Source organism: Lolium perenne, chromosome 2, assembly GCF_019359855.2.
Source record: "Lolium perenne isolate Kyuss_39 chromosome 2, Kyuss_2.0, whole genome shotgun sequence".
Classification (NCBI taxonomy): Eukaryota; Viridiplantae; Streptophyta; class Magnoliopsida; order Poales; family Poaceae; genus Lolium; species Lolium perenne.
This window is the reverse complement of record NC_067245.2, coordinates 44,191,136-44,217,321: the sequence shown is the minus strand read 5'-3', so window position 1 is coordinate 44,217,321 and position 26,186 is coordinate 44,191,136. Positions and strand designations below refer to the sequence as shown.

Sequence of the window (26,186 nt, the reverse complement as noted above, 5' to 3'; positions counted from 1 at the left end):
GGCAGCAGATACTCGAAGGCGTACGACCAAATCTTGATTCCTCGTGATTCGTGGAATTATTATTATACGGAGAGAAAAAATGGAGGGAAATAAGAACTTGATGAAGTCAAATCAAGGTTCAGCCGGTGACCGGAAGTCCGTTCCTGGGAGGCGCAGCTTTGTGATAAAAGCCCGCGCTCTCGCACCTAACGTTCTCAGCCTCCAGTCGTCTACTCGTCTAGCTCGCAAGTCCACCACCACGCACGCACGCGTTCCACCTCGCCCCTGACCTTTCCGTCCGCCGTGCGCCGCCGCTACTTCCGGCCAACGATGAGCTCCGGCATGGAGGCGGCGGAGGGAGCAATGCGGATGGGGAAGTACGAGATGGGGCGGACGCTGGGGGAGGGGCACTTCGGCAAGGTGCGGCTGGCGCGGCACGCCGAGAGCGGCCGCGCCTTCGCCATCAAGATCCTCGACCGCCAGCGCATCCTCGCCATGAAGATCAACGAGCAGGTCATCCCCCCTCTTCCCGTCCAATCGATCGATTCCCTTCCATGTTTCCGTGCTCTTGCTCTGCTTCGCGCGCGAGCTGAAAATGGGGGCTGATTGGTCGTCGTCCTGGTTGCGCACAGATAAAGACGGAGATCGCGACGCTGAAGCTGCTCAAGCATCCCAACGTCGTCCGCCTCTACGAGGTGAGTCCCACACATCTTCCATCATCCACCTCCACGTACCTCCGCAGATTCCCTTTTCGTTTCTCTGTTTTCTTCCTGTTCTTGGTGCTTAAATGCTATTGGGCCATGGGTGGGGAATGATTGGGTAGTAGGTCCGTAGCAGGAGCACCAATTGCGCGATCGGGCTCAGCTACACAGTGCCATTGAAGTTGCCAAACAAGCCGGCTAACTTCAATTGCTCCATTTTATTTTATTTTTCCACTCCAGGGGCATACAAGGAATTCAACATAAGAGAGGATCATCCTCCAGCCGAGTCCTCTTTGAATAACAGCCCACATGCCTAGTTAAACTGTGGTTTATCTCCCTTTCTTGACTGCGACATCCTTCTAGACAAATCCAACGCCCCAGGCGACCACCCAAGTAGTATATGAGCTTTCTACCCAACCCAAGCAGGAGAGGGCAAAAGGACCCCCAGTCTCCTCGCCCTGCACTCCAACATTATCCTTCCATATTCTACCCCTGTGTTTCTTGGTGTATTATACTGCTACTCGCCTGGGAAAGCTAAGTGTATTTTACTATCAGGACGATGGGTTCGAATTGGCTAAGATCCAGCATTGTCGCGTGCACCACAAACAAAACTCTCGGCTGTCACACCGAATCCTTCTAGTCCCAGTGGCCATTATGATATAGTTGAGGAGATCATGCCAATTTGACCTAGCCATGACGCATGCGTGCATCTCAGCCGTAGACTCTGAAGATCCGACGACCCCCGATGTCGGCCGACCTCCGTCGACAGGGACATGCATGTTCTCACGGACGCCTGGCCATAGTTAACAATAATAACCGAGCCGATCCGGAAGCCACCAAATGGATGCTCCCAAGATGAAACGCAATCATTAGGGGCAGCCGTGTACTTATCGTTTACACGTTTCAGGCAACTCTTGGCCCTGCACGCCAAAGAAAACACGAAAGGCTGGGGGCATAGCCCACCGCACGTATCATAGGATGCAATTCATAGGGGAGGAAAAGTGCCAAACAAGATATACTAGATGAAAGTAATTCTTGACTTTATAAGGAGTAAGTAACTTGGGTTCAACAAGTAGTTGCGTTAATGGATAAGCTCCACGTTAGGCTTACCTCTTGCAACCAGCAAAGGATGGAAAGTGATGCCTGCACGCTGAAGGAAGCATCCTCAAATTCATTAATGATGTAAAAACTGCTATCTATAGAAGATGCAGTACCAGCCAAGGTAGCTGACGCCATCATCCTCCGCCGAAATTATGCTTCCCTGAAACGTAAAATCGCGTGAGGAAAGAGCAAACCGTATCAAATTTCATGAAAAAACAAAGTTTAGCAGCCAGGAATTTACGCATTCGACTGCTGCACGCGTCCACATTGTCTCTGGCCAGCATGGGTGCGTTACAGTTTTCCCCATCTTCTGCAGGTTTCGGCGAGCAAGACCAAGATATACATGGTCCTTGAGTATGTAAATGGAGGAGAGCTATTCGACAAAATCGTAAGGACTCTTTCTCCTTACGCTCTCACTGAACTAAGCATGCTTCAGGAACTAATGAAGCAGACTCCAGAGTTTTAATAGGCTTTTACATGCATTTCTTACACTCTACAATGCATGCCAGGCGTTAAAGGGCAAGCTGCCAGAGAAAGAAGCGAGGAAACTGTTCCAGCAGCTGATGGATGCTATAAGCTATTGCCACGAGAAGGAAGTTTACCATAGGGATCTTAAGGTAACTAACTGCACAGTGCCAACCGCTACTCTTAATTTCCAAGAGGTTTCATCTTTTGATACTCAAACAACAAGGAATGATCCATTCTTCTCCACCTCCTGTAGCCAGAGAATGTCCTGGTTGATGCAAAAGGGAACATAAAGGTTTCTGATTTTGGACTAAGTGCCTTTTCACAGCATCAACGGGTATGGTATTTTTTCTTCTTCTTCTTCTTCTTTTGGGTAAAAAGCAAGCTTAATCGTTTCTCTGGTGTCTAAGATAAATCCCCATTTTCAGAAAGATGGATTACTCCATACCACATGTGGCAGCCCGAACTACATAGCACCTGAGGTAAGGACTAAACACTATTTCCGATGGGTTCGAACCTACTATTGATTCATGGTTCCATGGAGGATAGAATTTCTGATAATGGTATATGTAGGTCCTTCTCAACAGAGGCTATGATGGCTCCATGTCAGACATTTGGTCCTGTGGTGTTATCCTGTACGTAATGCTTACAGGGAATCTTCCATTTGACGACGACAATATCGTTGTACTTTATCAGAAGGTATGAAGCAGAATCAAGGCTCACGTTAGCAAAATATGTCTTTTTTGCTGCAGCCATATCTCACGGTGTGATATTATTCTCAGATTCTGAAGGGGACTGTCCATATTCCTAAATGGCTTTCGCCAGGCGCCCAAGATATACTGCGGAAAATCCTGGATCCTGACCCCATTACCCGCTTTGGTATAGATGGAATAAGGGGACATGATTGGTTCAATCAAAGTTATACTCCGGCTGTGCCCTTTGATGATGATGACGATAATTACATTGGTGATGACAACCCACAGATGCCTAAGGTAGCATATGTGATTTGTACTTCTGTACTGTTGTTTTCTCTACAATCTCATGCTTTTAACTTTGTACTGAATGGCAAAGACTGAACTGCATCTGATTTTTCTGAAGCACAATGGCATTCTGGACAACCCTGCGATCAACCAGATCAATGCTTTTCAACTCATTGGGATGTCCTCTTGCCTCGATTTATCTGGATTTTTCGAGAAAGAGGTGAGTCCAATCTTTATTTCTTCATCCCATATGTTAGTGTCTGTTTGCACATTCCACTCCTCAAAATTAGTACAAAAGGGTCTAAGCCCGACCCCCCACATCCAACATGACCTAATTTGGAAGGACCAGACTTGAGATCATAAGGATAGTGAAGAACAAAAATGTTATGAGAATAAAAGAAAAAAATAGCATCTAGGAACCAGTGATTGACAAAATCATGAATCATCATCCTATTTATGTGCATGTAGGGGAGTTCATAGGGAATGTTGATTCGAACCCAGTCAAAACCGGTATTGCGACGACGCTAGTATAGTTTCTTTTGTTACCCATGACCAAGCATCACGTTCCAGTTCAAACAACTGAACAAGTCCGTTTGAACGGTTTAAGTGAACCCATTTTTAACACCCTTGTGTACATGTCCTCTGGACCATTTCTATGTCAAGACTATGGTGTCATGGACTTATAAACTTCCTTCATTTCTGTAGTGACCTTCTACTAATATCAGATGCACAACTTTGTTGCAGGATGTCTCGGAAAGGAAAATCAGATTTGCATCAAATCATTCTCCTACTTATCTATTTGAGAAGATAGAAAGCAATGTCACAAACATGGGCTTCCAAGTGCAGAGGAACAATGGCAAGGTTAGTGATCTCAGATTCGTCTGACTTCAAACTAGACCTACTCTGCTGAAACTTATTGTTCGAATTGATGATGTTTAAAATTATATTATCATGTCCTACAGCTAAGAGTGGTCCAAGAACGCAAGGGACCAACAAATCCAAGAGGGCATGGATCGTTATTAATTTCTGCTGAGGTACTTATATCATATTAAAGATGCACGTACAATACAGATTGGTTCAAAAAAGTAGTAATCTAACACAGCTACCATTTCATGGTGTGCAATGTGTTCCTATTAGACGCTGCTGCTTCTTAACATTGTTGTATTGTGATTCCAGGTGTTTGAGATCAATGAATCTCTTTATGTTGTTGAGCTAAAAAGGTCATCTGGAGATTGTTCCCTATATAGACAGGTATTGCTTCATCCTTGCTAAGTCTGTCTCTAATCATTTATTCATTTGTTTTTTTACCATTTCACATTCAGCGCAAAAATCCAAATTTCATTTGTCATTCATCACGTATGGCATTATTGCTGCAGGTGTGTGCCACACTCTCAGATGACTTGGGAATATGCAAAAGCCAGCAACTTTTGAAAAAGGATAGTATGAGACAAGATCTTTATCGATTTAACAGTAGCTTTTGATACCCTACCCTGATATTTGTTTCTTCTTTAGCAAGAGTACCCACTAGGTAAAAGGGCCCTCCCATTTTTAACAAGAGGACCCAGTAGGCACCATGTACGAACATTTTTGTAAGCCTAAGTTGTAAATATACGGTCGGATTGTGACGGCGATGGCTTGAGGGCGTTTATCTTAATGAAGACACTGTTGCAGAAGAAGTCGGCTTAGTCGTAGGTGTTTTTTCATATCTTGTAATGTTTTGGTTGTGGTTGCATTTGTTATGTACTCTGCTTAATAATTAATAAAAGGATGTGTGCATCACTTTCATGCAGCGGCCGGGGATTTCAATCCCCTTTTCGACAGAGAAAAAAAAGCTACCCAATACTGCAAAGCAATGTATGTCTATTGACAAAAGGGTTTTTTCTTGCCTCTTGGGCACTTCATGAGCAATATTTGAAGTTGGACAACTATATCTCTGTGGAATTTTTTTGCTAGCTATGTACTCCCTCCGTTTCAGAATGTAAGACGTTGAGGAATGTCACGGTCAAAAAAATTTGACTACGAAAAATAGCGACTTACCCATTTTGCCTCAGGCGGAGGTGGAGGAGCAGCTGGTCTTGGAGGATCTGGAAGATAGCTGGGTCGAGGATGAAGCTGGACGACGCTCGGGACGGAGCTGGAAGATGCTCGCGCGATGGCGATTCAGATTTAGATAGGGGTAGCAATGTAATTTTAAACCCTTTTCACCTGGTTGGAATAATCCACCAACGTCTTACATTCTGGAACGGGGGGAGTATTAAATACGATGTAAGCAATTGAGGTGTACATATAAGAGCTACCTGGTCTCTGTTTCTCCTTTCGAAATTATGTACTCACTGGAATGAAGCTTCGGCCATGCTTTTTCAGCTTGAAATGGCTTCCATGACTTAGAAGAAAACGTGATAGGTGATTGTACTTCCAGTTTTACATCCTTCAGATGCATGCTCAACTAAAAGAATATCTAGTAATCTTAAACTTCAGATCACTTGCAAGACAGGAAAGAAAATTTGCTACACCAGAAGTTGATCTGGTAAAAGCATGCAACTTCACCAGTAATCCTTACACGAACACTTCCCTTCGCTGAAATGGTGGAAACGGTTTCGGTCTCTAACAACCAACTTCCGGTCATATACCAGGGATATAAGCTTAATGGCTGAGTGGCAGTCTTCACAAGCTCTGAGATTCTTTGTTATTCGAAGAGTTGACCTTGCAGGGGTGGTCAGCAGCCCGAAAGCAATTGCTAACTTCTCACTATGTTCAGCCAATGCTTGTGTCTTAGATTGCTCATCGATATCTTGCAACACCAAGCTTGTCATTGGCCTATATCCTGCTTGTCTCAACCGGTCCATCATCTCTTCCAACATTTTGTAGATCTCCCCAAACCTCGGATGAGATCTATCACCAGAAACAAACTCGTGAACCGTGTTCTCCCATTCGATCGAGCTTCTGCCAGGCACCCTCTGAATGTTCTCCCTCCTAATCGTCTTTCTTATTTCTGCAACACCTTCCCACGAATTCGCTTGTGCATATATGTTCGACAGTAACACATAGTGTCCATCAGCAAGAGGATCCAACACCCTCAACCTGGCCATAGCTTCCTCTGCAATCTCCACATTCTTATGGATGCGACAGGCTCCAAGAAGAGCCCTCCAAATAACTGCATCTGGCTCAAACGGCATGCTCCTGATAAGCTCCATTGCCTCCTCAACATGGCCCGCACGCCCCAAAAGATCCACCATGCATCCGTAGTGCTCGATCCTTGGCGCCACACCATGAACGTCGCTCATTGAGCTGAAATAATTCTTGCCCTCACTCACTAGCCCAACATGAGTACACGCGATAAGAACTCCAATGAAGGTGATCTCATTTGGCTGCAGCCCTTCTGATGTCATCTCCGAGAACAAACCGAGAGCATCATGGCCAAGCCCGTGATTGGCGAGCCCGATAACCATTGAGCTCCAAGCGAGCACGTCCTTCACCGGCATGGCACGGAACACCCTCAGCGAGCTCTCGATGTCACCGCACTTGGCATACATGTCGACCAGAGCAGTCCCGAGCTTCACGTCCACCTCAACATTGTTGTTATCGACAAACTGGTGCACCTCCGCGCCGATGGCCAGCGCCCCCACGTCGCCGCACGCGGAGAGAACGCTCACCATGGTGATGCAGTCCGGCGCGACACGCGCCAGCCGCATCTCCCTCCACAGCTCCAGCGCGTCCTTGGAGCGCCGGCCCTTGGCGTACGCGGAGATCATGGAGCTCCAGGAGAAGGCGTCCCGGTCCGCCGTCCCGTCGAATATCTCCCGCGCCGCGCCGACGTCCCCGCTCACCGTGTAGCCGTGGATCATCGTGTTCCAGGAGACCAGGTCCCTGTCCGGCATTCCGTCGAACACCTCCCGCGCCTCCGCGACGTCGCAGCGGGAGACATAGGCGGCCAGCATCACGTTGCAGAGGAACACGTCCCGGCGGGGCGCCTCGTCGAAGGCGGCGCGCGCGAGCGCCGGGAGGCCCGTCTTGGCGTACATCTCGACGAGCGCGGTGCGGACGAAGATGTCGGCGGCGGCGAAGCCCGACTTGAGCGCGCGCGCGTGGAGCGCGGGGCCGAGCCGGGGCGGGGCTGCGGCGGGGTTTGGGGGGAGTGTGGCGGCGGCGGCGGCGCAGGACTGGAGGGCGAGGGAGAGGGAGAAGGAGTTGGCGAGGAGGCGGGGCGCGCGCGGGAGGAGGCCGCGGAGGGCGAGCAGGGCCTGCAAGGGGAGGGAGGCGCGGAGGTAGGCGCGCATGACGGCGGTGACGACGAACGCGTCGATCTTGGCTGACTTGACGAGCCGCGCGTGCGCCGCCAGGTGCTCCGGCCGCACCGCCGGCGCGCCCCCGCGCGCGCGCATCGGCGGCGAGAGCTTGATTGTCTCGCGCTCGCTCGCGGCGGCCAAGCGTTCGAGTTTGGTTGTCGCGGCAAAGCGCGCACGGTTTGGGCAAGATGTTTTTTTAAGCTGTCCCGGCTCGGAGAACGCGTGTCAGCCGTGCGATTGGCCGAATCAAGATCCAACGGCTGAGAGACTGCCACGTACGCGGCTGCCCGCAGCAAATACGTTGAGCGGCCTTGGCTGCTGCTTCGTTTCGTCGCTGCGTGCGCCTACCGCGAGTCCGCGACCAAGCTGCCCGCCGCCGCCGCCGCCCGACCTCGCCGCCGCCCATCGTCGCCGCCGTCGCCGCAGCTAGTCCGGCACAGCCGTGCAAGAAGGAAGCGGATGAGAAGCAGGGAGGCCATGGAGCTGCTGGGCTTCGCTCCGTACTCCCGGCCGTCCCCTTCCGAGGTATCTCTGCCCCCAATTCAGCCCCATCCCGTGAATCTCCAACCCCGAGTCATCTCAGGATGTTACTGGATAGTTTTTGCGCCAATTTTAGCAGAACGGGGAGCCATCTCCGAGCCGAGTTCATCGTGCTCCTGATTTGCTGATGCAGGTTAAGGCTGCGTATAGGAGAATGGTGATGGAGTCCCACCCTGATCGCGTCCCCACGCATCAGAAGCCCCAAGCTGAGTCCAAATTCAAGCAGGTCAGGTTCAGATTAATCACGGGGGAGAACTTCTAGGCATCCTTCTCATGTTTTTGTGTGGTGTGATTGGGGCACAGAAAGTTGATTAGACCAGAAAATTCAGCTAGCTTTACCACAATCAAATGCTCAATGTCAAATGATCCCTCCGTTTCACAATTCTTGTCGTGATTGTATTTCAAATTTGAACAAAACCACGACAAGAATTATGGAACGGAGCAAGTGTTAATTATGAATGTGGTTTGCCGCACGAAGATCGCAATGCATCTTCTGAACTTTTTTATTTCCCACTTCTATAACCAACAAATACTTAACCATATGATTTTGTTTGCAGATATCAGAAGCATATTCTTGTTTGAAGGATGGTATGCTACTCTTCACTTTGATAATCAGCCTTCAATTTCCGTTAGCACTCGGCACATACTTTAATATCTGGTTTGTCAATGGGATTATTATATGTGCTCCTTGCGGTTTGCAGGCCGAAGATATGGGAATAGGATGGAAGGTAACTTTGATTTCACATATGCATATTGCTTTCTCCGTCTTTTGTAGCTGCTGAGATAGATCATGCATAAATGGAATGAATGCAGTACATGTAACGAGATATGGTGTTCCAAGGGGATACGGAAGATCAAATAGGACTTTGGTTAAAGCCCCCTTCCTGCTCATAATTTGTGCGGCGGTTTCCTTTGGTTCCTATAGCGCTTCGAGGTAAACCATACTTCACTTTCTCCATGATGTTTGTAAGATTGACATTCTTATAGCTGACTAGGAAATTCATTTTGGTGTTGTGAAGGGCGTACCAGCGGCAGAAGGAAGTTTGTTCCTCTCAGAACCCTTTTCTACCGTAGCGGTAATGGGATACCGTTGTGATGTGTCTAGAATAGAAGAATTGTGTGTATGTTTAACAATATCTGCACTGAATAAAAGCACCAATCACTACTTGTGATTTCAAAGAAAAAGATGCGCAGTCCACTGTACAGCTAGCAACTCACGGTTCAAATAACCGATTTTTTTTTTGGTCAGATTGAGGCTATTTGGAATAAACTTTTGGCTGGACATGTGAGCTTAGATCACCAATAGGTCGTTTTGAACAAGGTGCCAACCATACCAGACGATGCAACTTTACAACATCAACATGATTAAGATACCCACCGTCAACTAACAGAAAGCAAAACTAAAGAGAAATTGCATAGAAGGCAACTGTTATTGGTTACAAGATGCACCTCAGCTTACAATGATCTGATAAACCTTTTCACAACTTAAGAAGGCAACAAAAAGTAAAGCCTTGCAGCCAAGAGTACCAAAGCAGTATCTACACAGCTTGACAAGTCTGGCAAGGTTATTACTAAGCTGAAGGTATTTCGAATGCATTTTGTGCTTGGAGAAATAACAAAGGTAACAAAGGAAGTTTTAGTTCAGTACTCAACACAAGAAGATTCAAAACACCCAGAGCCATTGAACATCACATGATATATCCATCCATGTGTCTTACGAGTGAGAGTTTAGTAATTTACATATAAAGGAGGCTTCATTGAGCACCTTGAACAGCAGCAGCTTCTTTAGTCACTACTGCAGGCTTGATTGAAATCAACTCGTGAGATTTCGAGCATGCCTTTTAGGCCCACAGGGGAAGAGATCATAACTTTTAATATCAGGCACGTTTTTCCTGCCTGAACAAAGGAAATAACCCTTTTGTATCCCCTTTGAGTCTTTGGTTGCAGAACCAATTAACTGACAGAAGTACCATTCTCGTAACAGTAGCCATAACTTGAGCTGCTCCCTTCGGAGTAATGGGAACAAAACCAGTAGCCTAATGATAGTTTGACTCCCACTAAGACATACGGACACAATATTGCTTTTAAAAGAAAATGTTGGCAGAACGAAGATGAGCCATGGCACTAGATAACCAGAACTCAAAGTGTCCATCCGATTCGATCTGAGGAATGTGCCAAGGCTAAGGTTTTCCTTTGGCGCCTCGAGTAGCATCAACCACTATTATGTTCATTGACAATGGCTGCCAGCCCGAAGGGTGGGGAACAAACCACTTCATTTTATCAGTTATCGTATACGAAAGCTGGATAACTTCACCAAGGGAAAGACGTTTCAAGCATGCGTTCTTTAAGAGAGTTGCAGCTTGATACCTACAAATAAAGAATAATTGAAACATATAAACCATATTCAAGAAAAATACAGAAATAGTTAACACATATTACTGGCTGTTGGACCTCACCTGGACTGGGAGTTCTTTAGCGCGGAACAGCCACCAGCAGAAGATATGTACTTATGAACAGCATCTAGCGTCTCTTTTGGGTAATGTGCGTTGGTATCCAGTACATTCACGCACTTCCAGAGATTTTCATTTTTTCCTAGAAAAAATGACATATGCCCTAACTTCTTAGTGACGATTGCTTGATGCTGAATGGCAACTTCAAGAGCCTTCTTAACATCAAAACTTGGTAGATTGGCGCCTCCATAACGTATGCAATCTGATATATACTGTTCTGTTGGTGGAAGCTTCTCGGTCTTCAGTACTTCCAAAGCAGTTATGATATTTTTTATCAGAATTTGAGAGTCAGAAGATGGCTGTGGACATCCGGTGTTAACTCCCCATTGTCCAGCATTTTGCATGTTGCTGGATACATTAGGTGGAGTTGGAGGTATGTAACCATAACTATTGTAAGGAGGTTGAGCAACACCAGACTGGTTTGGGTGGTAGTTCATGTTCAAACCTTGGTTGTTGTGACCTCCTATGGGGTATCCAGCAATATTCAACTGACTCATATCAGGATAATTAACTGGTGGGGCATGATAGGGAGGAGCACTTGGCCAGGACTGCAATGGTGCAGTCGGAACACCATTTTGCCCCGCTTGTGGTGGGCATGAACTGGTTCTATGTAAATTTGATGCGTTAAATTTACCAGGTCCACTGTGAGGATGAGAAGTCACTGGATTTTGTGGGTTTGGTAGCTGAGAGGATTGGTTCTGGTGTTTTGGATGAAGGCCACCACTACCAATGCCATAATCAGGAGCACCAGTTTTCGGTGCAGATTCAGTTGACACACCAGACTTCTTACTACCAAAATAGTCATGGGGAGCACTATTTTGATGGGAATGGGAGGGTTTTACAGGCTTTTTAGGCTGGAAAAGGGGTGGGTTTTTTGGTTTACTCATCGGGTTCACCTTTGCCCCACCCTGCGGTTCAGAACTTGATGAAGTTGATGATGATGGTGTAGAAGGCTGACTTGGCTGGTTAGTAGTGCTACCTTTAGAACTATCAGCAACTCCATCAACTGAATCTTCCTTTTTGCTTGCTGGTTTAGATACACTGTCAGTCTGGTTTTTTCGAGGTTGCTTCACTTTAAACTGCTTATCTGCCTTTCCATTACCACCATTTTGATGATCACGCTGAGAAGTATTCTGCACTTGAGGGTTAGTGTTTTGAGTCGCGTCTGGAGAATTTGACGCATCCACATCATCCTTATTTCCACTTGGTATGCTGCTTATGTATGGTGACTGTGCCAACGGTGGTTCTCCAGCCACAAGGCTTTTCCAGCGCCAAACACTCTTTGCTGCGGCAGTAAGTGACTGAGACACATTTGGAGGTTGTGCCAATAGAATAGTGTACCGCTTCATCTTAAGCTTATGAAGAGCATTAGAGAAGTCCCGGTCACCAGAGATAAGCAGAAAATTCGCTGGCGGAGGGTTGTCAATAGCCCAGAACAGCATATCAACCAAGATTTTCTTATCACTTGCATCTTTAATGCCTGCAATGGTTGGGAAACAATAAAAAGAAATAAGAAAACATGCAGATCCAACAGATGCAAATGGTAACTAATCATAAAAAAACCGGCCCAATAAATGAAGAACACAGCTTTCTTTCACTATCTCTCATAAGAATACACATTATGCTATTCTCACATGTATCGCACATGCTCGTAATCAACCCTTGCCTATTTGTTCTAAGAAAACGAAGAGGTTTATATTGTTGGTATTCTCCAGTTGATGCCCGTATTTAGAGGCATACTAAGGGTCAGGTTACAAAGCTTGGCTCGTATACATAGACGAAGAGGTTTATATTGTTGGTATTCTCCAATTAATTTGGAATAATAAAATCCCAAAAATGATTTCTCCCAACTGGCCAATATCACCAAAGAGTTACTGTGATGGAGTTCTAGCCAATTCTACACCTTGACATGGATATGTATTTCGAGGTGTGCAGGAACTAACATGACTCCATAATGTTTCCAATGTAGGACCAGATCAATGATTAATTAACAGAATAAACCAGAAAAAACTGCCTTCAAATTTATGAAAGGAAACATGCCAAGTATTCCTAACCATTTCAGAACAAACCTTGGGGGCACTCAAAGGTACCTCAAATCAAAAGAAAAAAAGCAGCTATTAAGACTTCAAATACCGTCTAAAAATAGGTGCCTCATTTTTGTCTAGATATGGATGTATCTAGATGCATTTTAGTTGGAGATACATCCGTATTTAGACAAAGTTGAGACACCTATTTTTAGACGGATGGAGTAACAAAAACATAAACACAATCATTACAACTGGTGTAGCCAATGCACGCGAACATCACAAGCCCCATCAACAGATGACAAAAGAAAAACCACCAATGCGTCAAACAAACAAACAAACAAACAAACATGCAAAGCCTTAATCGATCAGTCTCTGACCCAGACACCAACACCACGATTATATCAACAGCCCTAACCCATCCGACGAAGACCGCCCTAAACCAGAAAATTCTAGGCCAAATCCCATGATTCGACTATTATCCTGACATAGTGCGACAGATCCATGGACCATACCGACCACCGCACCGGCGCAACACACATGCATTGGCGAGAGGTGAACGGACCACCGCGCCGGGGTTGATTAGATAAGAAGAGAGCGGAGCGGGGTGGGGGAGGGGTGGGTACCGGCGGGGACGTGGTGGAGGGAGACGCCGGTGCTGGAGAGGGCGTGCAGGACGGGCTGGGCGATGCCGTTGGTGTCCCCGTAGGCGGAGACGGAGATGGGGCCGACGTGGCCGGCGGTGGCTAGGGCGGAGCTGATGTTCTGCACGATGAGGTGGGGGTCGCAGTTGCGGGGGACGGCGCAGTTCTCGATGTCCCACCACACCGACGTCTTGGCCGCCGCGTACTCCCCCATGGCCGCCGCCGCCGCCGCCGCCGCCGACAGTCGTAGTGGAAGTTTCGCCGGCGGAGACCGGGGTGGTGCTGGGGTCTTCGGGGCGGGGAAAGGAGGGTTCGCTTTTTTATGGTTTGCGACGGCGGCGGCGGCGTCGAGGTGGACTCGGGAAACTGCCCGTCCCGCTAGCAAGGGCACCGAGTTTTTATTTTATTTTCTCCAGGTGAATAAAAGGATCGCTATTCCGTTTTGATCTAGTACTCCACCGAAAATTTTGACAAAATGGCCCACATTTGGTTACACTTTGACATACATGACACGATTTCACGATTTGGGTTATTGACAAGCGGCCATAGGCCCCACACGTCAGTAAGACAATAGTGCGTCATTTTGTTAAATTCATCTATATTATTGTACTATTTCCTCTAGTCCATAATAAATGTCGAAGATTTAATACGAAGTCTAACTTATATACTCTGTCCCAGTTCACATAGCTCAGTTTTTAAAAAAAAATTATCTCACATTAGCTTTCTTCTAAGGCCTACATGCAATTAAATTAAGAGCATTAACCCCCTCTAATTACAGTCCAATTCCCTTTTCTCCTTTTTTTTAGCTCACTAGAAACAACTTGATTCATGCAGTTTGGGGTGGGAATCGAAATAAGTTTGCATGCTGACCTATGCATGTGACTCTAATAGTTCGGGAGTGGAAGCTAATTGAGGAGTAATTAGAGGGGTTACTTCTCCGGATTAAATGCATGCACCGTTTGAGAGAGATTTTAGCGTCCAAAAAAAATATCTTGGTTCTAATGCAAAACAATTTGAGCCCTATGAACCGAGATGGAGGGAGTAGTATTAGTTTGAAAAGTAATTGTTGCATATAATTCTTACATACTAGAGATTTGTGAGCTACAAAGTGAGAAGCCGTCATCCAATGATTATGGACATCCACCCAAAAATAATCATACTACATAAAGTTAAGGACCCATAACCCAAAGTCCCAAACCCATGTCCTAACTAATTACACTGTTTCTTAGGTATATCACACAAAGTTACAATTCTACAATTGCGTATTGGCGTCCAACACAACTAAAAAACACGGTGATAAATCCTATCGTGAGGGGTTCTTGAATCTATTTGATTGTGCATTCGAGCATATCAAAATCGGAGTAAATGCAATTACTTGACTTACTCAATTTAAAAATTTAATGGTTCATATTAAATCTGAGCCGTTGAACAAAGATAGATGAAGTTCAGACTGGAGTTGCAGAAACTCAATCTTATTGGTAGGATGATATAAACGCGATGGAGATACATTTTTTATGAATAACAAAAATCTAAAGCAACCTCATTTACTTGGTGATGAAGAGAAAGAGAAAAAGGGAGACAAGAATGAGCTAAATGGTCCTCCATGACTAACGAACGAGGACAATCAACCCCATGAAAATGTTCCTTAAGCTATGCCAGCCATTGCTGAGTTGCTTTCTGTTAGCTACTTTTCTAATTAATATATGCCATGGATAAAGAACATGGCAACCATTCTATCATGTGGATCATAACACAGGTCTATAAATTTGACAAGTTATTTTCTTAACATCGTAGAAAGCAATACACAGCTTTTCTGTATGAGTCTGGTTTCATTTATGCAATGGAACTGAAAAGCATTACACAGCACAAAGATTTTGTAAAGTTCCTCCAAAGTATGTTAACTGTGTGTAGTGTATTCCTTTGGTTATCCGTTTCTCTCCTTTTCAGCAACATGATCTCCAGTTTATAGTGAACAAAGTATATGTGCACATTAGTGAAGTGTTGTTTTATAGTTATAACTTTCATGGCAAATGAAAATTGTTGTGACATATGGGACGACCACATGGATTTCCCATCAACAAATGGTAGAATACCATGGGCACATCACAAATGTGATTAAAAAAACAGCACATTAACATTCTCAGATTAAACTTCATTCAAGCCCGGTGCTTAATCTTCAGTTCACGCATGAACCACTTCCAGCTTTTCCACCACCACGATGCTCACCATATTGACCGTAGTATCCTCGTGAAATGCCAAGACGGTACTCGAGGGTGAGTGTGGAAAAAAAAAACAGCCTTGGTGATGCTCAACATGTTCATGCTTGCCTCTAGAGAAGACACTGATCTTTACAACGATCCACCTCCATAAACATCGCTAGTTTGGTAATCATGCTTGCAATGACAAAGAAATTAAACGGCAAACCTCTGTATATGTGTTTTATAGATGCTCGTATCATGCATGATAGGAGGGAATGAACAAGCCGGCGCATGTGATGGCTACTTTGGGTGTTGGAGATGTTCAGAACAACCACGCTAGTTGACAGTGAACTATCCGTTGGTTGTAACCCGTGCGGTGACTGGTGATCTCACCGTATCTTAATGGAACAGTGTTCCATATCAAAAGAAGAAGAAAAAGCCATAGAGGTATAATGTGGTGACTACTGACTCATATAGACTCGACGACTAAACTCCTACACTTTCTCCAATACTTACAGTTTTTTACAAGCTTCTACAAAACTAGAGAGCAGGTGTCTACCTTTTGTCCTTAATGAAACATAAGTATATAACTACCTCTTGTCGGTGATAAATTTGTCCTCAACATAGCCTACTGGAACCATACTTCCCTCTTGTAGGAACACTGCTGCTCCCTCAGACCCTAAATACTTTTAGCACATCGAGTAATACTTTTAACACATCAAGTGACATACGCAGATATCGTAGACTTGCGGTTTTCATTACCAACCACCTCTTGTCCTATTTTACATATGGCGCATATGCATGTTAATAAATCCACTTTGAACATAAATTTGACCAACAAAATATGTGTCATATATTAAAAGAACTATATCATTTAATTCATGATAGAAAAAGTCCTAATAGTATAACTTTTATGACACTCATCTCATGTATTACTAGCCAAATTGATGGTCAAATTTACATCACCAACAACAGTGATGCATGTAATGAAGATCTAGGGAGTAAGTAAACAAACACTATTTGAGTATATTGTTTTTTTTGGTATATCATCTAATGTATATCTTTGTCTTGTGACCATGTATGATTTGCTTGGAGATTCATGCACCTGTACCTTATCTCTCCCCTCCTCTCCTATGTTGCCATTCCCTGCTCATAAATTATCCCCGGGGCTAAAACTCCGTCTCCGCCACCACCCAACTCGGGCACACTTGCACGCCCCTTCAAGCAAATTGACGGCTCCGTGTCATCACCTTGCTTCTCGTCAGACCCAGTGAAGATGTAGGCGGTGGGTGCCTACATGACAAAAGAAAAAAGCAAGAACAATCAGTCGAAGATGGTGCACTTCTACAGTTCTACAAACTCTGACCATTTCTACGCTATGATAGTTGAAACAGCAATGAAACTTCCGGTCAACATGCATAAATTGTTCAGGTTTCACATCAACTGAAATATCAACAAATGAAGTGGATATTTTTTCTGACACCCACATCATCTTGCACTAGAAGAAGGCATGAAAACAACGAATGTTGTAAGGCCGGAAAAGAAAACTGAAAAGCTGAGCTACAAAGAAAGAAACTGAAACCATAACACAAAGCCAGGCCAAAGACTCGAAGAATACAAAAACTGTCCAGCTATCTTGCTATGCAAATGAAGTTAAACATCGGCACAACATATCCTTCAATGGATATGATTTGCGAGTAGACACCAAAATGTCCAGTAAAAAAGGCAAACGGTAAAAAGCACATAACCATATCCACCCAATTCAGCCTTCACTAGGGCCATCAATATCAGGTGGATTCTTTGCAAAGGTAACTGCAAAATTCTAGGGAGGCAGTTGGTAATCCACTACCTTCAGCCCTGACCTGTATTAGAAAAGCACTGAAGCTGGAATACTTAAACACCGCCTATGATCGGGGTTTTTACTGAATATGTGACATCATAAATTTACAAAAAAAAAACGACAAGTCCCCCGGCCTCTGCATCTCAAGTGAATGCACACAGCCATCATGGCCCTTCATGTTGATTAAATATATCTTGACGGGAACATGTCTCAGTCAACACAACCTAACACACTACTAACATAAGAAAGCATTTTCACATAAAAGGAATGACATCGAGAACTTTGGCACCACATCTAGTTTTAGTAACAGTAAGTAGATGCTGAGAAACAGGATGCAGCAAGAAATAAACAAATGGAGAACTCATGAATACTGGAGTAGGAATCCATATGTCACAGCCGAGGACATCGACGCGAGTGAAGATACTCGCCAATGCTATAATACCCCGGCTATGGACAAGCTGAAATGCTACCACACATTCCAGATCAGAACAACAATATTTCACCGAGAAATTTCGGCAAAGCCTTCCGTAAACATGCTTATATTGGCAAACAAAAGCAACAACTGATAATATGCAGATCCTAAAAACAATGTGAGAGACATTCCACATAAAGAATTCAATATTAAGTTTAAGACGCATAGGATACTCGAGCATGTGATCACTGCTACCCCAACAGTAATACGAGTGACACGTGGGGTTCCAGGTAAACATATCTAAAGATTTGAGTTGGTGATCATCCATCACTCTTTCTTGCCTTTCTTGTCTCAGTACAGATATACTGGGATAATGCAAATCTACAAACATGGCATCAAACATCATTACATCTGGCGCTACTGATAAAAGAAAGCACCAAAACGAATTAATTTTAGGTTACGTTGACCCCTCCCCGGACCCCACGCAAAGCGGGACCTTCATGCGCCGGGCTGCCCTTTTTTTTAAGTTGACGTATAAGTATATAACCTGAGCAAACTATGCTCCCAAGCGTACCACCGTGGTATTACTAGTATAAGAACCTAGGCCGAGTGGGGCTACCAGTGACTACTGCCTTGGGCCTTCACCTAAGCATGCAAGATTCGAAAAATAACCTTCAATGGCCTAGCTACTAAATATAGCGTGGTAACAAGGCTTTAAACTAATCACATCACAAAAAGTACTCTAGCAAATGGTCACGCGAGTGGTCTTGTGAGTGTTTGCATGGGCATATCCAGATCATGTGCTATTCTCCTCCAGTAAGTTGCTTGAATAATCACCTAGCCATCGACGGAAACATGGCAAGAATATGTGTTCACAAGACTTCGTAAATACACCAAATGAAAAGACATCATATGGAAGCAGAAGATGTTCTCACAGCAATAGTCCATTTGCAACTAGACTACCACAATTCAATTGTTTTCCAATTTTTGACAACCATTCAATGCTCAAATGTATGCATGTCAAAACATAGATCTTAGCTATCTCAAATAAATAAAAAATCCATAAATAGCATCCATAGCTTATGCCGAGCATAACTATAATGACACCCTTCTATGTCCCACCCTCATCCACACCAATGGCATCCGGATTTTCGAAACTGGTGGACTACCCTCCAGCCTGTAGACGTTCGTAACCAAGGTCTCGAACCGTGGAATGCATATGCAGAAAATTAAAATTTTCTCATTATGGCCATAAGTGTGAATCATAATCTATATTCCATAAATACGGGTAATTATTTTCAACATAATAAGCATGAACCGTTAGCCATATTCTGTGAACATAGACAGCAAAAAGGAACTTCTCAAGAATCCTTATATGACGAATAACAAAAAGCAAAACATAAGCAAATATTCAAAGGTGCCAATGGTGGTGTGCACCCATTGACTGCCAATACACATGTGCTTGCCTCAGTCACAAAGTGCAAGGTGTCATTCCAAAGCATTACAATCAATTAAAAAAAATCTCTAACGCTATCGTCCAACCCCTTCTTGTCGACAATCCACCTCAGTCCTCCAAGGTGAAGCCCAACTAAAAGCATTAGAATCCAAGAAAACATGTTATGAGGTGGGTGACCAACTTACCATGCAACTATATTTGGGATTTATCATGAAGAGTGTGCTTTGAAAGCCTGAGTTTCGCCTCAAGCTACTGTTTGGTTGATCACACTTCTTAGCCAACTTTGGAAACCGATATAAATTTCACATGTTGATGGCGCTTTAAGCATATATGGCATACGAAGCACCGATACTTCAAACTCCGCTGTGTCCGCGTACAATCCTTCGCTCATACTCCGATACTCCCGATACTCGGGCGATACGCGTATCCCAGGAGTATCGTATTTTCCGATTTAAAAAGAAAGAAAATAAATGCCGATACTCGGTCGATACGCGTATACCAGGAGTATCATCTTTTCCTATTTAAAAAGAAAGAAAAATATGTCGATATGTCGCTGGGGACATTGTCGACAGGGCTGAGACACGTGAAGCCCAGCCAAAGCTCACTACTAACCCTAATAACCAGTGCACTCTCTATCTATTCGGTCGATTGACCATCACAGCAGATCAGGAGCGACCGAGCACCGTGGCCGTTGTTGCAAGTCTTGCTTGCTCCTAGGTGTGTGTGCTTGCTTGCTGCCAGGCTGTCCTGTGTGGTGTTGCTTGCTGCTGGTGTTGGGCGCTGATGCCATTGATGTATTTTGCAAGCACGAATGGGGCAATATAATGATTGAGGAAATTGATGAGATGATCATTTCGGCCATCAAGGACTTAAAACAGACATGTCGGCAACAAATGGGACAGATTTTCATAGAATTCAATTATTCTTTGTCTAAATCATATGGATTTATATTAATTTATATATGTATACTCGCCGTATCGCCGTATTGCTATTTCTAGAAATTGCCGTATCCCGTGTCCCTGTATCCGTTTCGTTGTATCTGTCTCGCCGTATTGGTGTATCTGTCTCGCCGTAACGGTGCTTCGTAGTATATGGCGCTTTAAGCATATACAGAATATAAGCTTCAACTTCATGTTTTTCCATATTTTTAATCTGATTATATAATGGGTTATTTTAGTGCTCGCAGTGACAATTGAACAATCAAAATATGACAGAAATCCTGCAGAGGCCGCTATTTTTTAATTTAACTTCAAATTAGAGAAAAAAACACTTACTGGACAGCTAGTGAAAACCTCCTCCACCCCTTCTTCCTCATATCCCTCCTCCTCTCTTTCCCCTCTTGCCTGGCTGAAGCAAAGAGCATACAAAGGATCAACTGGGAGTATACTTCTCACCATGGCCTGCCGAAGGGGAAGGGGAAGGGCATGGGGTAGGCTCCATAGTGAGCTGGCCTAGGAGAAGCTGCAACGCCTGGTTGTGGCAGCATGGGAGTCACGGGGGGAGCCGGCAGTGGAGACGGCACAACAGGGGCCGCTTGCCAGAAGTACCCTGGGTGCTGTGTCCAAGCTGGAAGCAGCTGAGAGCTACCTACTTGATGATGTTGTCCCAGGACTGGTCGGTAAGCTAGACCAGCCGTAGGAGGACGAAGGGCTGAAGATGTCGGTTGTGGCACTACGTCTGGTTTACCCAACGACACAGCAGTCGGCGTGGCAGAGACTCCAGGCTGAGCTGGGGTAGAAGAATCTGTGACACCCCTGTGTGGCGGTGCAGGAGCCGCAGGAGTTGGAGATGGAGCTGGCACAGCAGGAGTCGCCTGCAAGAAGCACCCCAGGGGTGGTGTCCAAGTTTGGTGCAACTGAGAAGCGGGAGCGGTCATGTGGACGGACCCCTGCGAGGACATAGCTAAGGCGTATGCATGCAATTGCTCCCACTTGATGATGCTATCAGGGTTCTCTTTGCACACTCTCTCCATGTGGCCTGCTTGGTGACAACGGCGGCAGGAACCGATATACGTGCACTGAGCAGCACAGTGTCCAACGACACCGCACTTGAAGCAGAGCATGCCCTGCCCTTGGCTTGGCCGGTAAGCTGGAACCGCCATACGAGGATGAGGCACGGATGTGGTTTGTTGCGCCATGCCTCCCCTACCCACTTGCACAGCTGTTGGCTTGGCGCAGACTCCAGAATGAGCTGGGACAGAAGAAGGTACCCCACCCATCTGTGGCGGTGCAGGAGCCATGGGAGGAACTGGAGATGGAGATGGAACACCAGGGGACACCTGCTGGGAGCATTCCAAGGGTGATGAGCAAGTTGGGTGCAATTGAGAAGCAGAGTTCATTACATGGACAGACCCCGGAGAGGATGTGGCCAAGTCTTGTGCATGCGCAGGCATCCACTTGACAATGCTGTCAGGATTCTCTTTGCACACTCGGTCCTTGTGGCCAGGTTTGCCACAGCGGCAGCAGTCACCATCAAAAGTGCACTCTGCAGCACGGTGTCCCTCACCACACCTATAGCAGATCAAGGGCTGCCCAGGGACTGCTTTTACTTGTCCTATCCTTGGTTGCTTGAACTTGGACTGTTCTGTGCTATCATTACCTCCCTTGGACTTCTTGGAAACAGTTTGCTTAGTAAACCCGCTTCCCCAAGGGTTACTCCTCTTCTTCGGTAATCTCCTTGTTGGTTTGGACTTGCCTGTCTGCACTTCTCGAGGATGCTTAACTTCATATTTCTTATCCGCATTGCTGTTAGCACCACTTTGATGATCACACAAAATATTCTGCACTGCAGAATTGGTATCTTGAGTCATGTCTGAAGAACTTGAAATTATGTTCTTTGACGTATCCAAATCATCCTTATTGCCACTTGATGTGCTGCTTATGTATGGTGACTCTGCTAATGGTGGTTCTCCAGCCACAAGGCTTCTCCAGAGCCAAACATTATTTGCTGCAGCAGTAAGGGTTTGAGATACACTTTGAGGTTGTGCCAATAAAATATTGTATCGCCTCATTTTAAGCTTATGAATGGCGTTAGAGAAGTCCCGATCACCAGAGATAAGCAGATAATTTGCTGGCGGAGGATTGTCAATAGCCCAGAACAACATGTCAACCAAGATCTTCTTATCACTTGCATCTTTAATGCCTGCATTCGCTAGGAAATAATAAAAATGAGAAGATGTGTTTAAATATCTAGCATGCTACACATGTAACTCCAAATGCAATGCAATCAGAGCCAGAGCTTTTGCCAAGAGTAATATTTGAGATACAGACCTATAGTGGTAAGCTGGGTTAATCTTCAAACTGGAAGAGGTCCAATACAACTATTTATGTGACTAATTGAAATGACAAAGAATCACAAAATCTTCCTAGGTACTTGTTATAATGAAATGAAGAAATTAGTTACTCATAAGAATATATGTCATTCACATGCAGGACACGTGCTTGCAATTAAACCTCACTTATTTAGATGTCTGGATAAACCTTAGGAAAATACAAAGAAAACCAATATTAAGAATCAATGAGAACCAACATAATTTTCTATCCAGACAAAACAATGCCTGACTGTTTTATAAGATTAGCTAACATTCAAATCAATATAGAATAATATTTAAATAAAGGGAGTTATTTAGATAGGAAGAGATGAGATTAGAGATAGAGGTTGAATCTGTATCCTTATGTTTTGGATTATTACTTGGTGGTCAGGTAAGTACTATATAAGTGACCACGTATGTGTCCATCCTCAATCAAGAAATACGAGAATAGTTTACCGACCCATCATCTCTCTGGTTCGTGCTTACATTATTATACTTGGGGGTCAGAGTTATGATTCTGTGTCAACCTTGGTTCCTTCTTCTACATTTATCAACTCCCTGGCAAGCTTCCGCTACCTAGATGGCAAGGGAAAGGTGCCTATGTTTCCCAAGCTAAGGTAAATAAGAAGAAGGTGAAGGAGACACCAAAGAAAGCTCAAGACAGCGTCCTCTGGATGAAGGTTTGGGCAAAAGTTAATGTTGATGCCAGCTGAGAGGCTAGCTCTGGACAGGCAGGACTCAGGGACATCATCCGTGATCATCAGGAGAAGGTACTCCTTGCTTCTTGGACATTCATACCTACTGAAGGTGCAGAAATCTTGGCTTGCCTCTAAGCTCCCCAGCTTTCTAGCCTTGGCGATCAACTGGCTGGTGGTGCTTGAGTAGGACTATGCCCGTGCGGTGCATGGGGTTACATCCTGTATGATCATTTAGGAAGCTTGGTGTCTTAAAAAGGAGGTGAGGGCGTTGATGTTTCTTCTTCTAGAGGTTAATATGAGCCGAGTTGTGATGTGCTACATGCGTCAGGTCCAATCGGCATGCTGGAACTGCCCATGCGTGAATGCAAGAACACTATTTCGTAATCAATTAACCTGACCACAAACCCAAGCCTGAAATCCTAGAGACGAAGCACACCCGTAAAGCAGGGAACTTTGACTATTACCGTCCCCCGAAAATTACGCCAGATCCATCAGTCAAATCATACCCACAAGGAAGCATGGACCAAATAGCGCGGCAATCCCAGAGGCGGACAACCAAAACGGCGCAAATCACTTTGCACTGGCGAGGTAGACCGCTGACCAAGTGATAAGATTAGGGGTCGGGCGTGGGGTTCCGTACCGGCGGGGACGTGGTTGAGGGAGACGCCGGTGCTGGAGAGGGCGTGCTGCACGTTGTGGGGGATCTGGTGCGTGTCTCCGTACGCGGAGACGGAGATGGGGCCCCTGAAGCCGGCGGCGGCGAGGGCGGAGCTCATGTTCTGGACGATGAGCTGGGGGTCGCAGCTGCGGGGGACGCAGCAGTTCTCGATGTCCCACCACACCGACGTCTTGGCCACCGCGTACTCCCCCATCGCCGGCCGCCGCTGGCACCTTCGTCGGCGGAGAGGTGGGTGAGTCTTGGGGGCGTTTGTGAATTGTGAACTGCGAATTGAACTGCGGGGCGGCCTCGCAAAAAGGATACGGCTGGTGACAAGACAACACGTCAGATAAGTTTCGGCGATTCAGATACTCACGTCACACTGACTTTGCATGGCCGACGGGTGGATCCTTCCTCCACCTCCAAAGTAAGAGCATCTCCAGCGCGGTTTCGAAAAAAGAAAGCATCTCCAGCGCTGCGGTAGTAGGGCATGTACAGTGGTAGAGAAGACACGTCTTCTTTTAGCTATCTACATCATCTAGAGAGAACACTAACGACAACGTGTACAATGCATCGTCTATTTGTGTTATCTCTTGCAATTAATGAGAATCAATTAATTTTGGTAGGAAAATAGGCTGTCAAGGGAAGACATGTGGTACAATGGAGCAAATTGTCTTCTCTTATTTTTTAAGGGATCATCTGCGGTGACCCAGCATACCACTGCATGTTGTAGTATACAAGTCGTTGATATGATCTTTGTGAAGGGACTTCTTCACAATTGCCATATCCCTCAGAGTGGTACAACAGAAACATTGCAGGTCATAACACTCCATATTTATTACAAACATTGTCTTAACAAGTTGGTATTCTCACAGGTCCTATGAGAACACACTAAGATACTATTTAAGTACGATTACAACTCATAATTATATATAAAAGAGAGCTCAACAACTTATTTAGGTAAGTTCTACGTTGCTCGGCTCTATGATGCTAGGGTATATCACTACTCCTCCACCTCCGTGTCATCGGGTCCGTAGACTATCCCATAGTCTACTCCTTCAACTCCTTAGGTAGATCAGGTTCCTCGTGAACCGACTCGTAACTTCCTTCTGGTGCTCCATCGTTGATGGCCTCCACTTCCGGATCACAGTCTAGCAAGGGTGTCGAAAGAAAGTGAGTACAGAGGTACTCAGCAAGTTCTAAAAGAGTAAAAAGGTGTTTGATGCACTAGCTACGACCATTGATCAGGAAATCGCAAGTCAATGCATGTTTTGAAATCATTTCTTCAAAAGGTTGCTTTTATTATGAAAACTATGCCCGTCAGTCTTCACATGTTGACCAGAACTTCGTGGAGTTCCTTTCCTGCCGCGTTCGCAGTTCCCTTCCCGGAACAAGGAATGACAGCCACAATTTGATACACTCTGCAGAGGTGCGTTACTTTTCCCACAAGAGATCCCACCCTTTTTGCCATCCGCAGGGAGTTGCCCCCGTTCACACTTCCTTTGGTGTGAGGCCAGGTATAAAGATCCAAGCCCACACCGCCTTCTCCGTGACTGCAAACCCACCCTTTTGTCCAACCGTACACCCCCAGTAGACTTCTCCCGATAATACGGCTTTACTCACGGTGTACTTTGGACAATCCATCATAGACTGTAGAGCTCAACATCACTAATGGATGGGGATTTAAAAGGTTATCCCAACCTACGGCAGTGCCTCCAACACCCCGTAGCTCTACTAGTCCGTTGGCGTGCAGAAGGGAGAAGATACGACTGGCTTCCCTAGAGCCATTATAGATCTCATGGTTAACGCGGTTTGTACGACGCTAGAATCACTGGACGGCATTGGTAATTAATCATAGGTTAATATAACCCATGCAATGGAACCTCCACCATATCAACACATACCATGGTTCCATTGCCTGCCACATAGTCATATTCATAGTTGGAAAGTAACATTTTATTTGTGATGCAGGAATGATAAGTATATAGCTTTGCATTAAAGTGATAGAAAATACTCAAGTTGACATGAGCAAGGGTGAACTTGCTTGTGGACTGCGAGATAGTGCAGTTCAATGCAGTTGATGGAACCTGGACCTCGGGTTCTGTAAGAAGCATCATTGTCCGGTAAGGACAATGTTATAAAAATCCAAATAATGCAGTCATGAATGTATTGTTTTATGTTGAATCCCTTTACCCCAATGAGTTATTACAATTTAGGGTTGAGTTAAGATTTATGCCTTTGGCAGTAACTTGCAATTGCTTTCATGTGTAAACCACTTTAATTCTCATAAAGTAAAATAATTCAAAGTAAAACTACTTTACCTTGGTGATTCATTATTCATTCCAAAAATGATTCAAAATCATAGAGTTGCCTCTATATTTTTG

At 45.1% G+C, this 26,186-nt stretch overlaps 5 protein-coding genes across 5 annotated transcripts; 2 read left to right on the top strand and 3 right to left on the bottom strand.

Moving 5' to 3' along the window:
• The first annotated feature begins 186 nt into the window (after window positions 1–186).
• On the top strand, window positions 187–5,015 carry LOC127331966 (CBL-interacting protein kinase 21). Its single transcript, XM_051358197.2, has 13 exons — window positions 187–492; window positions 612–674; window positions 2,098–2,169; window positions 2,291–2,398; window positions 2,503–2,583; window positions 2,675–2,728; window positions 2,820–2,945; window positions 3,029–3,238; window positions 3,345–3,446; window positions 3,971–4,087; window positions 4,189–4,260; window positions 4,403–4,477; window positions 4,603–5,015. Exons 1-13 carry the CDS (start codon window positions 310–312, stop codon window positions 4,705–4,707), a joined length of 1,368 nt encoding a protein of 455 aa, XP_051214157.1. The 5' UTR covers window positions 187–309; the 3' UTR covers window positions 4,708–5,015.
• A 550-nt stretch (window positions 5,016–5,565) lies between these two features.
• LOC127331965 (pentatricopeptide repeat-containing protein At3g62890-like) lies at window positions 5,566–7,663 on the bottom strand. The gene has a single exon (XM_051358196.2). The coding sequence runs from the start codon at window positions 7,606–7,608 to the stop codon at window positions 5,770–5,772; it is 1,839 nt and encodes a 612-aa protein (XP_051214156.1). The 5' UTR covers window positions 7,609–7,663; the 3' UTR covers window positions 5,566–5,769.
• Window positions 7,664–7,879: 216 nt separating this feature from the next.
• On the top strand, window positions 7,880–9,296 carry LOC127331968 (uncharacterized). Its single transcript, XM_051358200.2, has 6 exons — window positions 7,880–8,037; window positions 8,186–8,278; window positions 8,610–8,640; window positions 8,754–8,780; window positions 8,866–8,986; window positions 9,072–9,296. Exons 1-6 carry the CDS (start codon window positions 7,972–7,974, stop codon window positions 9,124–9,126), a joined length of 393 nt encoding a protein of 130 aa, XP_051214160.1. The 5' UTR covers window positions 7,880–7,971; the 3' UTR covers window positions 9,127–9,296.
• Window positions 9,297–9,437: 141 nt separating this feature from the next.
• LOC127331964 (uncharacterized) lies at window positions 9,438–13,621 on the bottom strand. Its single transcript, XM_051358195.2, has 3 exons — window positions 13,213–13,621; window positions 10,509–12,042; window positions 9,438–10,419 (listed from the first exon to the last, which is right to left on the bottom strand). Exons 1-3 carry the CDS (start codon window positions 13,442–13,444, stop codon window positions 10,233–10,235), a joined length of 1,953 nt encoding a protein of 650 aa, XP_051214155.1. The 5' UTR covers window positions 13,445–13,621; the 3' UTR covers window positions 9,438–10,232.
• Window positions 13,622–16,257: 2,636 nt separating this feature from the next.
• On the bottom strand, window positions 16,258–24,127 carry LOC127331962 (uncharacterized). Its single transcript, XM_051358194.1, has 3 exons — window positions 23,785–24,127; window positions 20,411–22,277; window positions 16,258–16,721 (listed from the first exon to the last, which is right to left on the bottom strand). The coding sequence occupies exons 1-2, from the start codon at window positions 24,014–24,016 to the stop codon at window positions 20,527–20,529; spliced, it is 1,983 nt and encodes a 660-aa protein (XP_051214154.1). The 5' UTR covers window positions 24,017–24,127; the 3' UTR covers window positions 16,258–16,721; window positions 20,411–20,526.
• Window positions 24,128–26,186: the final 2,059 nt, after the last annotated feature.